Source organism: Bos mutus, chromosome 3, assembly GCF_027580195.1.
Source record: "Bos mutus isolate GX-2022 chromosome 3, NWIPB_WYAK_1.1, whole genome shotgun sequence".
NCBI lineage: Eukaryota > Metazoa > Chordata > Mammalia > Artiodactyla > Bovidae > Bos > Bos mutus.
The window spans coordinates 110,681,415-110,695,621 of record NC_091619.1 but is presented as its reverse complement, the minus strand read 5'-3'; the positions used below and the strand labels follow the sequence as shown (position 1 = coordinate 110,695,621).

Genomic DNA, 14,207 nt, shown 5'->3' with positions numbered 1-14,207 from the left:
CCAACACGGTCTAATTATTTTTAGGACACTCAGAGATTCCCCTCCCTCTCGGCTCCTCTTTGCCACAAACCAGGCAATGGAGGACTCATCACATCATAGGCGAGGAGGAGATCAGGAAACAGGAGGGCTCTGGCTCGTCCCACGCCACTCAAGATAACAGCCTTTTGAAATGCTAATTTAAGCTTCCTAACATTCTGTTTCCATAGAAATGTATGCAAATGTCTCGATAGTTTATTAAAAACACCCGCACAAAAATCCTTGTCATTTTTGGAAGTGCTATGCCCTTGCTCGGTGAACTGGGACCCGGGGAGACTTCAGGGAGAAGGTGGATCTGTCACCAGGAGGGGAGCCCAGGCGGAGTCTGCGGAGGAAGGGAGGTGGGACGGCACTGCAGCGGGTGGCCCATGTCTTGTTCCCAGTTTCTGGAAGCATCTGTCACCCCGTGACACAGGGCCTGCTGTTGTGAGGCTGACTCCCCACTTCCCACTCCGGGCCATCTCTGCAAGGTGAGCTAGAAACCGCACAGACCGCCTCACCGTGGCACGGCTTTAGACAGTATGCCTAGAAACGCCCCCTAGAAAGACTATCTCCTAAACCCAGCTGTGTGCGAACCGCTCCTGGCTGACAGGAGGCTGTCCATCTCTAGCTCGCTTTCAGATGCTCAGACCAGCTGAGAAAGATTGTCTGTGATGCAAGAAAGAGGAGGGGACCCTGGGGAAGAACAGGTGATGACCAGCAGCTGCTCCATCCTGGCGCTGGCCTCCACGAGCTCTGGACCTTTGCCCAGGACTCTCTGGTCACTCCAGAGCCCCGGCTTGGGGGACCCAGGAGTGGGCCAAACTCCGCCTGGAGGGGCAGGCAGAGGATCCAGTTGCCTCGCTGCCCACCTGGTGCATCTGTGCCCCAGGGACCACCCCGACACTGGAGCAGCAGCATCGCAGGTCACTGGGGGCCCCGCAGTAACCGGGTCTCCTCTTATACTGTCCACCCGCAGCCCCACTCTCTGACCCTGTCCCCACCAAGGCCCATCAGGAAGGCCTTCCCAGAGACAGAAGAGAAGCACCACCAGGGACCAGGCACTGGTGAAGGGGCCCTGCCTGCACCCCCCTAAAAGGCAGTTAGTTGAGCGAGCACGTACTCTCCAAGCAGCTGGAGTGGAACTCCAGGTAGAATTTGGTCTGGGACTTGGTCTTCAGTGTGGCGTAGCACCCGAGAAACTCGATCTGCCCTTGGCTGTCAGTGGTCCCGGGGCCTGGAATAGAGGAGAGCAGAGGTTCGGTTCCACAGTGTGTCTGGAGACAGAGCGCTTCGATCCAGCCCCCCTCCTCCCCTGCAACACCGAGCTCCCTCCTTGCGTCCAAGGTCTAAGCGGAGGGAGTGTGTCCCCTGAAATCCCACCACCCACGCCGGTAACAGCCTCTCTGATGAGTCCAAGCTGGTGCAGGGCAGAGGGAAGAGTTCTACGCTCAGCTTTGCCACCAAAGCTGTGTGGGCCCCAGGTGACGCCCTTAACGCCGTGGCCTCTCCAGGGGTTCCGGCAAAGAGGGCTGGTGGATGCCCAAACCTATCTTGTTCCTAAGTTCACATGGGGAGGCAGGCCTGCTCTTCCTTCCAGGCACGGCTCCTCCCATTCCTTCCTCACTGGCACCCAGGTAACCTGCAGGTGTGGTCTTCCTTTAGATGATGCTTCTGCGAGCGTCCTGAGGCCAACTGTGAACAGTGTCCCGCCCTTCTGTACAAACTCTGAGCCTCCTGAGAGCAAGGACACCCCCCATCCCTCTATCCTTCCCCTCCTTCCTGCTTTCCTTTCCTTCTCCCCTTGATTGAAGACCAAGTGGCAAATATAATTGTGTATACTTAAAGTGAACAACAGGTTGAGCTGATACATGCAAACACTGTGAAATGATTTCCAAGATTAAGATAATAACATCCATCATCTCACATCATTAATTGTTTGTTTGTGTGTTTTGGTAAGAACACTTAGGACCTACTCTCGGCAGATTTTAAGTATACAATGCTGTATTATTATCTATAGTCATCATGTGGAATATTAGAGCCCTGGAACTTCATCTTATAACCGGAAATCTGTAACGTTTGACTTACCTCTCCTCCCCTCTCAATCAACTTCACTAGCTCCTGGCAACCACCACTGTACTGTATAATGAAACTGGTATTTTTTAATAAAGACCCCACATGTAATTGATACCATATGTATATCTTCGACTCATTTCTCTGTCTTATTTCACTTAGCTTTCCTCTTTTTTTTTTAAACACCCAGCACCAAGGCCATGCTCCGCTTAGGTAGATGTTAATCCCGGCCATTGGTGTTTGTGAACATCTACTGTGTGCTGAGTTGCAGTGGATGGAGGGCAAGGCTGACTCTGGGGATGGGAAGAGGGTCCTCACCGGGCGTGTGATGTATGCGCTGCTTTATCAATGCTGCAGGAACTCAGAGAACAGAGAGAGGGGTGGGAGCCAGCAAGAGGTGGAAGATTCTGGAAAGGCACAGAGGCCAGAGCTAGGACGGAGACAGGATGGTGGGTCAAGGCTTGCGTGGAGAGCGGAGGTCACATTGCTGGGGCCATGGATGTCAGATCAACAGCCCATGGGCAAGAGTGTCTCAGGAAGACAGGGTTCCAGCCCCATTGACATGAAGGATGAGAAGCAAACCAGGCTTTTCCAACCTGTGTTAGGCCTTGCACTCGGCCCTCCTAAATGAGCCCTCACTGTCTGCTGATCATGGAAGTGGGGAGTGGGCGGAGCAGGTGACAGCATGGCTCTCTGGTCACCCAGGCCCAGGGCGGGACACGCTGCAGACAACACCCAGGCCTCTGCTTGGATGAGGCTGGCAACCACGGCTAAGCTAGATTATTTGCAAAATTACCCGCAGATTATAGAGTATTATTTACTCCAGTATTTCCTCAAACGCTATCATCTGCATCCTATCTTCACAATTTTTACTGCCTACCACGCACCTGTCCTAATATTGACTTAACATTTCCTTTAAATAGACTCACTTTAAAGCCTTAAATAAATGTATTTACATATAAGAGTGCATCACAAGACTAAATGGAAAACCAGTGTTGCTTGCCTTACACAGAAGCATCACATTTAAAGCATATTAAAATAAATGCATTACTAATAAGTGTTCATCCATGTCCCACCCAGAATCATCTTTGATGACACCTATGCTGCACCTTGGGATCACTTATTTTTCCCAATTTTAAAGACTGTATTAAAACTGAGGCTTTAAGAAGCTGGCACGCTTGCCAAAGAGAGAAAGAACACACTCTGGACTGAAATCATGGTGCGGTTTGGACATGAAGGGAGCCGATGTGCGGACTGCGGGCTTACCCGGAAGGATGAACATTTATCTAATGCAGACAATTGATTGCTGCAATCAGAAGACAAGCGCCCAGTCCTCCTGTCTGCACAGAGAAGAGACGGACAGACAGCACCCCCCCACCACCACCACTTACCGTTCTTGGAGACAAACTGGGAGGTGACTCCTGCCTCAAATGTGGCAAAAACAGGGCTGTGGTCACTGGTCATGATGTCACTGGTGCTACCTGCAGGGGAGGGAAGGAATTTCTGAGCAGAGGAAGAGGGATCCTTCTGGTCGAGCCAAGGATGGCCAACGCATAGCAGAAATCAACTGATGCGTATGGAAGCCACCACAAGTTTGATGGTTTCGTATGGCTGCTCCATTACCTTCCACAACCATGCCTGAAAGTCTCCGTGAAAGCCTGTGACCCTCTCCTCTGTGGCTAAATATACCTGTAATAGTTTTTTTTTTTCCCTAAAGACTTGTGAGTTTTAAAATATATAGATTGTTGTGTGTGTGAACTGTGGGGTTTTTTCTGGTCTAAGCCTTTTGCTGCCTTGATGAGGAGCTCACGGCACAGAGTGGGATGGGGATCTCATCACTGTCCCCCAACCCACAATGCCTCTGGAGAGCACGGAGGTGATGGAAGTGTAGAAACAGTACAGAGGATTCTTTTAAGGAGCCTGGCACTCAGATGAGAAGGGAAGGCAGCGGAGTACGTTTAGAGAGGATAACAGAAAGAGCAGAGGGTCTAGAAGTCTAGAGTTCCAAGTGCATGTGATAGAGTTACATGGAGATGTTTGGCTGAATACTCAGGGCTGGAGATTTTATCTTCTGCTCTGGAGTCACGATGTTAGGTGGTAGCAGAAGCCACAAGGATGTCTGAGCTTCAGAGGGAAGACATGAAGGCTGAGAAGAGATGAGGATGACAGGCCAGTGATGGGGCAAGGCCAGCATTACCGGGCAAAAGGACACGCAGCACAGGAGAAAACAACGAGCCGAGATATACTCTTCTCAGTAAAGCATTTACAAATCAGCAGAAAAAGAAAAAGAGATTAATATACCACCCCTCCAACAACCAAAGGGAATGGGCAGAAAATTCAAGAGAAATATAATAGACTGTCCAATAAACAAGGGAAAAAAAGCTCACTGGCAAACAACCATCAGAAAGACAACTTTTGAGAACTTCCCTGGAGGTACGGTGGATAGGCATCTACCTGCCAATGCAGGGTACACGGGTTCGATCCCTGGTCCGGGAAGATGCCACATGCCTCAGGCAACTAAAGGCCAAGAGCCGCAACTACCGGGCCCCTGTGCCACAACTCCTGAAGCCCGTGCACCAAGAGCCAGTGTGCCACGGCAAGAGAAGCCACTGGAATGAGACGCCCAAGGATGGCAACAAAGACTAGCTTCTTCACACAGCAACCAGAGAAAGCCTGTGCATGGCAACCAAGACCCAGGACAGCCAAATAGAAATTAAAAAAATAAATACATAGAGAAATCATTTTTCTTTCCCAAAAAGACAACTTGAAACAACAAGGAGATGGATGGAGAAAGAGAAGCAAGGAGAAGCAAGATGGTGGGGAGACTGGGACTAGGGGAGAAGGAGGGCATGCAACAAAGGGCTCGAGTGAGAAGCTTAGCTAGGCCAGGAGGAGGGCACCCCGTTATACTGAGACAGAATGGAAGAGGGAGGTGGCACCCCATCTAAACACGCTTGGCCATTGGCAGGAAGAAGTCAGTGAGGGTCCCGTGTTGTGTGAAGCAGGAGATGAGGGAAGGGGGGCAGTCAGGCCAAGTGTGGGGCCACAGATTTGTAGTGGAAACAGAAGAGCAGCTAAAGGGTGGACAAGCAGGTTTTTTAATTGTTCTTTAAAATATTTTAGATAAGGGGGACTTCCCTGGTGATTCAGTGCCTGAGACTCTGAGCTTGCAATTCTGGGAGCCCAGGTTAGATCCTAGGTCAGGGAACTAGATCCCACAGGCTGAAACTAAAAGTCCGGCACACAGCAACCACATCAGAGAGCCTGTGTGTTGCAACTAAGACCCAGCACAAATAAATAAATATTAAAACATAGTTTAGATGTGTGCTGAGCATGACAGCATTAGCACTAGGGCAACTGCGTGAAACCTGGGAGGTGGCCTCCCTGTGACTGTGTGCCCTGTGGGTCCCGCCTGCCTCGGTCATTCTGGGCTTGGCCATTTGACTTCCTTGGGCCAAGAGGACATTAGTGAATGTGAAGCAAGCAGAGACCGGGCAAGCACTTCCACAGCTGGGACTGGCTGCCAGGAATCCCCGGACCCAGGCAGCAGCAGCCTGAACCAGCCTGCAGGCTGGGAGTGGATTTTCAGATAGATGTTACGCAGCCAGAGATAACTGATACATACTATTGACGTTACCATCGGGAGACCCAAGCTCAAAGTTTACCCCCACTTCCTGAGTCGGGACATTCACCCCCTTTATTTTCCCAATTTCCTGCCCACTTACTACTCACTAAACCCTCTTCAGCATGCCATGAAATATCATCAGCAAAACACCCGACCTCTTCACCTTCACGTGCAAATCTGGCCCTTCCTGGAAGACTGTGCAGCTCCTAGGTGAGGCCTGGCTTTCCTCCCGTTCCCGACGTGGCCCAGACCCTGGGCGGGACGGGGGAGGCAGCTGTGTCTTCCCAGCTCATCTATGCCAATTCCAGACCAGTCTCCCTCCTTCTTTCTAAAGACCTCCACTTGCTTTGAATGCCAAGTTTAGGCAGATGGATGGACTGCAGCCCTTTAACTTAGGAAAGTGTGACCTCTTAACTTGCTACTCACCGTAGGACTGACATACCACGTGTACCAGGGGGTAAGACTTCCAGAGGACTCGGTCACACCAGGAGGGCAAATTGTACTTCATCTGCAAGTCAAAGTCAAGGCTGTGTGAAATGCTATGTAATAGATAGCTAGTTAGCTAGCTAGCTACATACAGATATAGATAGATGATAGATTTAATGCTAGCAGAGCCTGGAGGTAAAAAAATTGACAAGACCATTATACTATAAGATATAAAAATTCAGGCCAATCTCTTTCATGAACATAAATACAAAATACTTACAGTATTAGCAAATCAAATCTAGCAATATATTTTAAAAGATAATATACCATTACCAAATTGGATTTATTCCAGAATTGCAAAGATATTTTAATATGAAAAATCATTTACTGTAATTCACTACATTAACAGAGTAAAGGAAGAAAATCATATTGCATCCATAAAGAAAAAGAATCTGACAAAATTTCATATCCATTAAAGATTAAGTATATATATTAAAGAATAGAAGGGAATTGCTTCAATCTGATATAGTATTTGCAAAACAAAGCAAAACCTAAACTACCCCTTACAATATTTAAGGCTTTTACTCTGAGATTAAGAATGAATCATGAACGTCTGCTATTCCTATTTTTAGTGAGCATTACCAGGCCAAAAGCAAAGGTTCAGAAGAAAGAGCAGATAGCAACACCTCTAGAATCATGAGTGACATAACCATTTTCCGTCTCTATTTTATGCCCCCAACGTTATTCCACACCTGCTGCTATCACAGCACCTCAAACATTTGATTACATTTATATTTACTTGCAAGTTGGCTTCCATTAAGTGATTTAGAAACTTTTTGAATAATAGGAATCTTGTTGACTCTGCTATAATCCAGAATGTGACCCATGGACTATTAATATTTGAATATTTCATTAAATAGTATTGTCCCCTAAAGCTCCTTGTCCAAGTTACTATTATAAAAAAAAAATGCATGCTACTTTTAAAAGAAATCATAAAAGAAGAGATTAACTCATGGCATGTGTAATCCTTGGGTTCGTCTGCTGCTGGTTCTTTATAGAATTTCCCCAGAAGCGGTTTTCAACTCTTTCCACCTGCCTTAAGTCCTGGCTCCACGGTCAAGACCCACAGTTTCAGACACCTACACCCCTTCTTTAATGAGGTTCGCCTGGCTGTGCTCCCTTACCTGTCCTCCTCACTATTTCAGGCTGTCTTGTTGCTTTATATTCTCTTACTTTTTTTGGACTCAAATGAACCCCTCTTTCTGATTTTCAATCCAATCTCTGCTTATTTTCTCCAACAATTTACTTTAATAACACACTCTAGCTATCTGTCCCCCTGCACTCATTCATTCACCATCTATCCAGGCACTCATTCACACATTCATCCATCCGCTTACCTACCCATCCACTTACACATCCATCCCTCACCTACTTACCCATCCATCCATCCAGCCAGCCATCCACCTACATAATCATTCAAACAATATGTACTATGACAAGAACTTTCCAAGATACACCATGAGCAGGATGTCTCTTGGTTGTGACTGATAATGCAAACTGGCAGTAAGAACCCTCCTTAATGAATATCCCCTTTCAAGTTCTAGCTCTTTCTCCTCTGTGTGCTAAAAAAAAAAAAAAAAAAAACTAAAGTCGCTCAGTTGTGTCTGACTTTTTGTGACCCTACGTACCATAGCCCGCCAGGCTTCTCTGTCCATGGGATTCTCCAGGCAAGAATACTGGAGTGGGCTGTCATTTCCTTCTCCAGGGGATTTTCTCGACTGAGGGATCAAACCCACATCTCTTACATCTTCTGCATTGGCAGGCTGGTTCTTTACTACTAGCGCCATGCCTGCAGACATAATATTTCTCATCCTAAAAGAGCCTATCCCTGACACCTCCTTCAATTACTTTTTTCTTTTTTGCCATTTTTCTTTCAAGAATGTTCTCTTTTCACTGCCTCCATTTCTGGATTCCCCATTACTCTTTCCTAACTTGAGGTATATACAACCTGATCTTCCCAGGTGGCTCAGTCCATAAAGAATCTCCTTGCGAACTCAGTAGACGCAAGGGACTTGTTTGATCCCTGAGTAAGTCCCTGAGTCGGGAAGATTCCCCTAGAGGAGGAAATGGCAACCCACTTCAGTTTTCTTGCCTGGAAAATCCCATGGACGGAAGACCCTGGTAGGCTACAGTCCATGGGGTCTCAAAGAGTCGGACACCACTGAGCGACTTTAGTTTTTTGCCTTTTTTTTTTTTTTAATAGTAAAGTGCGGTAATCTACGCTGTACAACTTGAGGATTTTGTTTACATTTGTATATGCCCACTTAACCACTACCCAGATCAAGCTGTAGAAAATGTCTGTCATCCCAAAAGATCCATTTGTGTCCCTTCCTTGTCAATACTACCGCCTCTGAGAGGTAAACACGACTAGTGGCCAAGGTTTCTCCGTTGGTTAATTCTGCCCACTCTTGAACCTATCAGCGGACTCATTCAGTACATATTGTTTTGTGTTTGGCTTCTTTCAGCCTTCCTCATCCTATTTCTTGTATAAATTTGTTTTCATTTTATTGCTGCAGTTGTGTCCCATTGTATGTATAAATCACATTCATCTACTCTACTCTCACTGGAAGTAGAATTGCGCCCAGTTTTTGGACATTATAAGCAAAGGTGCTGTAAACGTCCTTGTATCTGTCTTTGGGTGAACAAATGCACTACTTTCTCTCGGGGGTACACCAAAGCAGAACTGCTGAGTAGGGTAGGTGCACGTTCAGATTTCAGAGACGCTGCCAAACTGTTCCTTAACACGGCAGTTCTCAGCACTGGCTGCTCTGCAGGATTAGCGGTGGAGCTTTACAAAGACCCAGAGAGCGGGGTCCCACCCCTGATCTGTTGCATCAGAACCTCTGGCGAGGAGGTGGAGACATCTGTATTTCTAAGAAGACTCACTAGTGATTCACCCGCACATTCTGGGTGAAGAGCCACTCTGATCCCCTTGTAGTCTGGATCTCACCCCCAAGACTCTAAGTCAAGGGACTTCCCTGGGGGTCCCGTGGTTAAGAATCCTCCTGCTAATGCAGGGGACATGAGTTCTATCCCTGGTGTGAGAAGATTCCACATACCTCACAGCAACTAAGGCAGGGTGCCGCAACTCCGGAGCCTATACTCTAGAGCTCGTGATCCACAGCAAGAGAAGCCACCACAGTGAGAAGCCCGCACACCACAAGTAGAGAGGAGCCCCCACGTGCCCCAGTTAGAGAATGTCCACCAGCAGCAACGAAGTCCCAGTGCAGCCCCAAAAAAACAAAACAACTTCTATGGCAACTGTTCTTTTAGTGTCCACCCAAACCCCTGAAAATCCCATGGATGGAGGACCCTGGTGGGCTGCAGTCCATGGGGTCGCTAAGAGTCACACACGACTGAGCGACTTCACCTTCACTTTTCACTTTCATGCATTGGAGAAGGAAATGGCAACCCACTCCAGTGTTCTTGCCTGGAGAATCCCAAGGACGGGGGATCCTGGTGGGCTGCCGTCTATGGGGTCGCACAGAGTCGGACATGACTGAAGCGACTTAGCAGCAGCAGCAAACGCCTGAACCCAAGTCCGGCTGCCTGCTTAGGGCTCCTGTGAATGTACCTGTCCTCCTTGGCTCACACAATCCACTCTGCGGACCACCGACCCTGGCAAGTCTCTCGGCCTGGCTTCTGTGATGCTTCGAGCTGTCTGCTTGGTCCTCTAACCACTTACACCCACTCTCTTTCTGTCTCCTTTGTCATCTCTGCTTCTCCCTCCCCTCTCTGAATGGAGATGACCCCAAATCTGTCCATAGCTCTTCTACGGTCATCATCCACGCACTCTTTGGCGACCTCACCTATTCCCATGGATCTGACCATCTTCTCTGTGCAGACAGCTCCCAGATCTACAACCCAGCCCTGGCATCTTGCTTTAGCATCAGTCTAGTATTCTTAACTGCCCTCTGGATCTTTGGGATTTTCCACTCACATTACACAGTGAGTCTGAAAACAAGCTCTATTTCCCCCCTCGGCACCAGCTCTGCCTTCTGATCTCACAGTTTGTATGAACGTCAGTCAGATGGATCGATATATCCTGCTTTTCTTCTTTCATTTTCACCGCTTCCGCTCCCACTCCAGGCCCAGTTATTTCTCAGCGGGAGCCTCCTCGTTGGTCCCCTGAGTCACCCTCATCCTTTACACTGATGCAGACCAGTCTTCTCTGTGTATCACCGTGATGCTGCCAGCCCTTCAGGGGATCTTGTAGTGGCTTCCTGAAGCAGGTGCTCATCTAACAGGTGAGATTGCTTTGCCTGGCATCAAGGACCTTCCTCTCTACCATCTCAGGCCCCGGTCTCTTTCTCCTCATACTCAAGTCCAACTAGACCATCCCCTCACCACCTCCAAATGTACCTGCCGTGGGCCTGCCCGGATGGCGCCTTTAAGCCAGATGAGTCCAGCCACACAGCAGCCAGTGAGCACCTCACGAGGTGTCCTGCCTGCCCCGAGTCTCAGCCTCCTCGTGGAAGCAGTTCTGGATCTGCTTTCTTCCTCTCTGCGTTTTTCCCCTTCTCTAACTCCTGCATTGTTCAGGCATCTCCCCAACTCTTGGCCTTTCTCTTCCACTGCCATCCAGTCTTCTACCTGCCCCTGAGCCCAGGTGTTGCCCAGAATTCTCTCCATTTCCCCAGGCCTCTAGCAGCCAGGGAAGCTCCCCACTGCAGGCCCCTAGGCCCCAGGACCCAGCACAGGGCTGGTCCCCCTGGATTGGCTCCCGGAAGGTGATGGGTGCCAGAATTCCCTGCCTCGGCATCTGCTCTGGCAATCCTTTCAGCCTGAAGTGGATCAGCCTCCCTCAGCCCTTGTCCTGCCTGTTGAAACCCAAGTGTCCTTCAGGCACCACAAAGCCCCTCTTCAAGAAGCCTCCAGGATTCTTCCCTGCCCTGGTGGTTATTTCCCTCTGTGTACTCGTTACAGAATTGGGCATCACATTATATTCTGCCTCTCGTTAGGGCTTCTCTGGTGGCTCAGATGGTAAAGAACCTGCCTGCAGTGCAGGAAGGAAGATACCCTAGAAAAGGGAATGGCTACCCACTCCAGTATTGACTGGAAAATCCCATGGACAGAGGAGTGTGGTGGGCTACAGTCCAAGGGATCATAAGGAGTCTGACACGACTGAGTGACTAACACTTTCACTTTCTGATGAGTTGTGTCTTTGTCTTATCTTTCCTACTATCAACTCTTTGAGGGCAGACATCTAACTCATCTTTGATCTCCCACCACCTAGGACAGTGCCTAACCCATCACAGGTCATCAGTAAATACCTGTTGAACAAGAATGAATGAATGCTTTATAACAGTTTCCTCACTGTGCCATGGAACACAAGTGGTCTCATAAGATACTAACTGATATTTCATGACCAGTTGAGTTTGGCACATGAATTTTCCCATAGAGAACCAAGTGCTCATAAACCTGTAAAGGCACTGATAAGTCCTGAAGCAAAGAAGCTAGTATAATGATGATTCACTTGGCAGATTAGCAAATATATTAATAGGACTTAAAGAGACATAAAATATGCAAACAGTTCAATATAAAAAAACCCAAATAACCCAATCAAAAAATGAGCAGAAGACCTAAATAGATACCAAAGAAGACATATAGATGCCCAACAGATACATGAAAAGATACTCAATATCACTAATTATTAGAGAAACACAAATCAAAACTACAACGAGGTATCACCTCACACTGGTCACAATGGGCATCTTTATTTTTTAAAATCTACAAATAAATGCTGGAGAGACTGTGGAGAAAAAGGAATCCTCCTACACTCTTGGTGGGAATGTAAATCGGTGCAACCACTATGGAGAACAGTAGGGAGTTTCCTTAAAAAACTAAAAATAGAGCTGCCATATTATCCTGCAGTCCCACTCCTGGGCATATATCTGGAGAAAACTCTAATTCAAAAAGTTACATGCCTTTCAATGTTCATTGCAGCACAACTTACAGCAGCCAAGACTTGAGGACAACCTAAACGCCGATCAACAGATGGACGGATAAAGAAGACGTGGTGCACACACACACACACACGCGTGCACACATACACACACACGCGTGAACAGCAGCATCGTGAGCCAGCTCCCTGCAGTGCCCATGTCTGCTTGCCCAGCCTCTCCTTAGGGGAGGGTTTTTCTCTGTGACACGATCAACATAGGATTTCTAGGGCTATTTCTTTTTTGTCACCTGGTGGATGAGGGTTCTCTTCACTTCCTGTTCGCCTTTATGGAGTGGACAAAGGAGGGGTGAGATGTGCAAGGCGGATGGAGGTGGAGGACAGGAAAGGACTCACCCCCGTGGCTTTCTGCTTAGTGTAGGCGTATTTGTCCCGAGTCATTCTTTCAAAGCGATAGGTGGGTGCAAATGTGATTTCTTCTTCCTCTGAAATCAAACAAAACGGTGGTTTCAGTTTTGACTTCCCGTGTTTCACATCTGGGCAAGTTTCTCTCTTTTCCAGGCATCACTCTTCCCCGCCTGGTGAGGATGTTTGGGAAAACGGGAGACAGAACCATGGAGGGAGGGGGCCCATGAGAAAAGGATGGTGGTTCTCACCAAAGTGCAGGAAAACCTTCTGCTCCTTCCTCTCCATGAGCAGCTGGTCGTGGGACAGGAGGTCTGCGTACTGCTGCTGCCTGATCTTCTGAATGATGGTTTCTGCCTCCTGGAGCAAAGACATGGCCGGGCCACTGGTGAGACGACCCCTTCACCACATGACAAGGGCCACATCATCCACATCCTGCCTCCCTGCCATACCAGGACTCCGAGCCCCCGAAGCTGCCCCAGACCCTGGTTCTAGAGATGTCAAGTTGGTGCTTATTTACACTCAATCATTTAATAAGGAGAACCCTGCAAGTGTAGTGAAGTATCAACTCAATAACAGAAGCTTCTGGCTGTCCTAAATTTGCAGAGGGACACTATTTTTGCACATGGACTTCTGGCATCCTTTTTATAAGACTTCCTTGGTAGGTATGTCTCCCTTGCTCTCTCATGGTCTCTGTGAGACAGCTTGTTCATAAGGCTATGAAAGGATCTGAGACCCTAGCCCCTGAATCTTTGGGCACCAGGCCTCTGTGATCTGGGCTCAGACTCCGAGTCACCATGACGTTGGTGGGCTGTGCCAGCCTCGGGATCCAGCTGTCCTCTCTCCCAGGACTTATGTTACATCCACTCTGGCAGATGCACTGGGCAGACCCTCTAGGGAGTGAATGGCTGGGATGGCCCCTAATTGGGAAGGGTCAGGATCTGTGGGGCCCCTGTCTACCCCATCCCCTCTGCCTGCTCAGTCAGGAGGGAGAGGAGGAATTCTCGAGAAGCATCTTGTGAGGGAGGGAGGGGTTGGGGAGGGTGAGGAGGGCGCAGATGGGCCAAGAGCCGCTGTGGTAGCGGGAGGCCCAGGAGTGCGGGATGTGGGATGCCTGGGAAAGCATCTGGGAGCAGAGCCCCAAGGCCCAGGTCCAATCCCACTGTTAGAGATCTGCGGCGACCCAAGGCCATCTTCTCAGGCTGCTTGTGCTCAAAACTGTAAAATCAGGTGTCTCCACCGTCCCCTCCCCCGGCACAGACACCAGTGCAAAGGACTCCTGTTACACAGGGAGCAGACAGGCGTGGTTCTGCTCCCAGGCCTGGCCCCTGCCCCCTCTTTTAGGAGCACAAATGTGACCGCATTTCGTTCTTATCACGTCCAGGGGCCATGCCAGTTCACCCCCTTCCCACGGAATCCTTTACCTTCCCCAAGGGAGCAAGGCCATCTGTGCCGGGGGCCCCCTCTGACTGCTGCTCATTGGATGGGTGTCCAAATTCAGGAGTGTCTTCCTTAGGCTACCTGGTGACCCATGATTTGGGGAGAAAATTGAGCTGGTCCCCACAGACTTCAGCCTTTCCTCGGGATCTGGGACTGGTGAGTTGAGAGGCTGCTGCTGGTCAGCTAGGGCACCGGAGGGGCAGAGAGGTGGTAGGGAGGGGTGGCCAGAACAGGTGTGTGGGAAGTAGGTGTGAGCAGAAA

General features: G+C 48.9%; 1 protein-coding gene across 1 annotated transcript in view; it reads right to left on the bottom strand.

Moving 5' to 3' along the window:
• The window catches only part of INPP5D (inositol polyphosphate-5-phosphatase D), a 137,490-nt gene that overhangs the window by 19,423 nt on the left and 103,860 nt on the right, over positions 1-14,207 (bottom strand). Inside the window, exons 16-20 of the mRNA XM_005895010.3 lie at positions 12,758-12,866; positions 12,498-12,586; positions 6,140-6,221; positions 3,480-3,569; positions 1,139-1,252 (exon numbers count right to left, since the gene is read on the bottom strand). Of these exons, the coding sequence (XP_005895072.2) occupies positions 1,139-1,252; positions 3,480-3,569; positions 6,140-6,221; positions 12,498-12,586; positions 12,758-12,866 (484 nt within the window). The remainder of the gene's footprint in view (positions 1-1,138; positions 1,253-3,479; positions 3,570-6,139; positions 6,222-12,497; positions 12,587-12,757; positions 12,867-14,207) is intronic.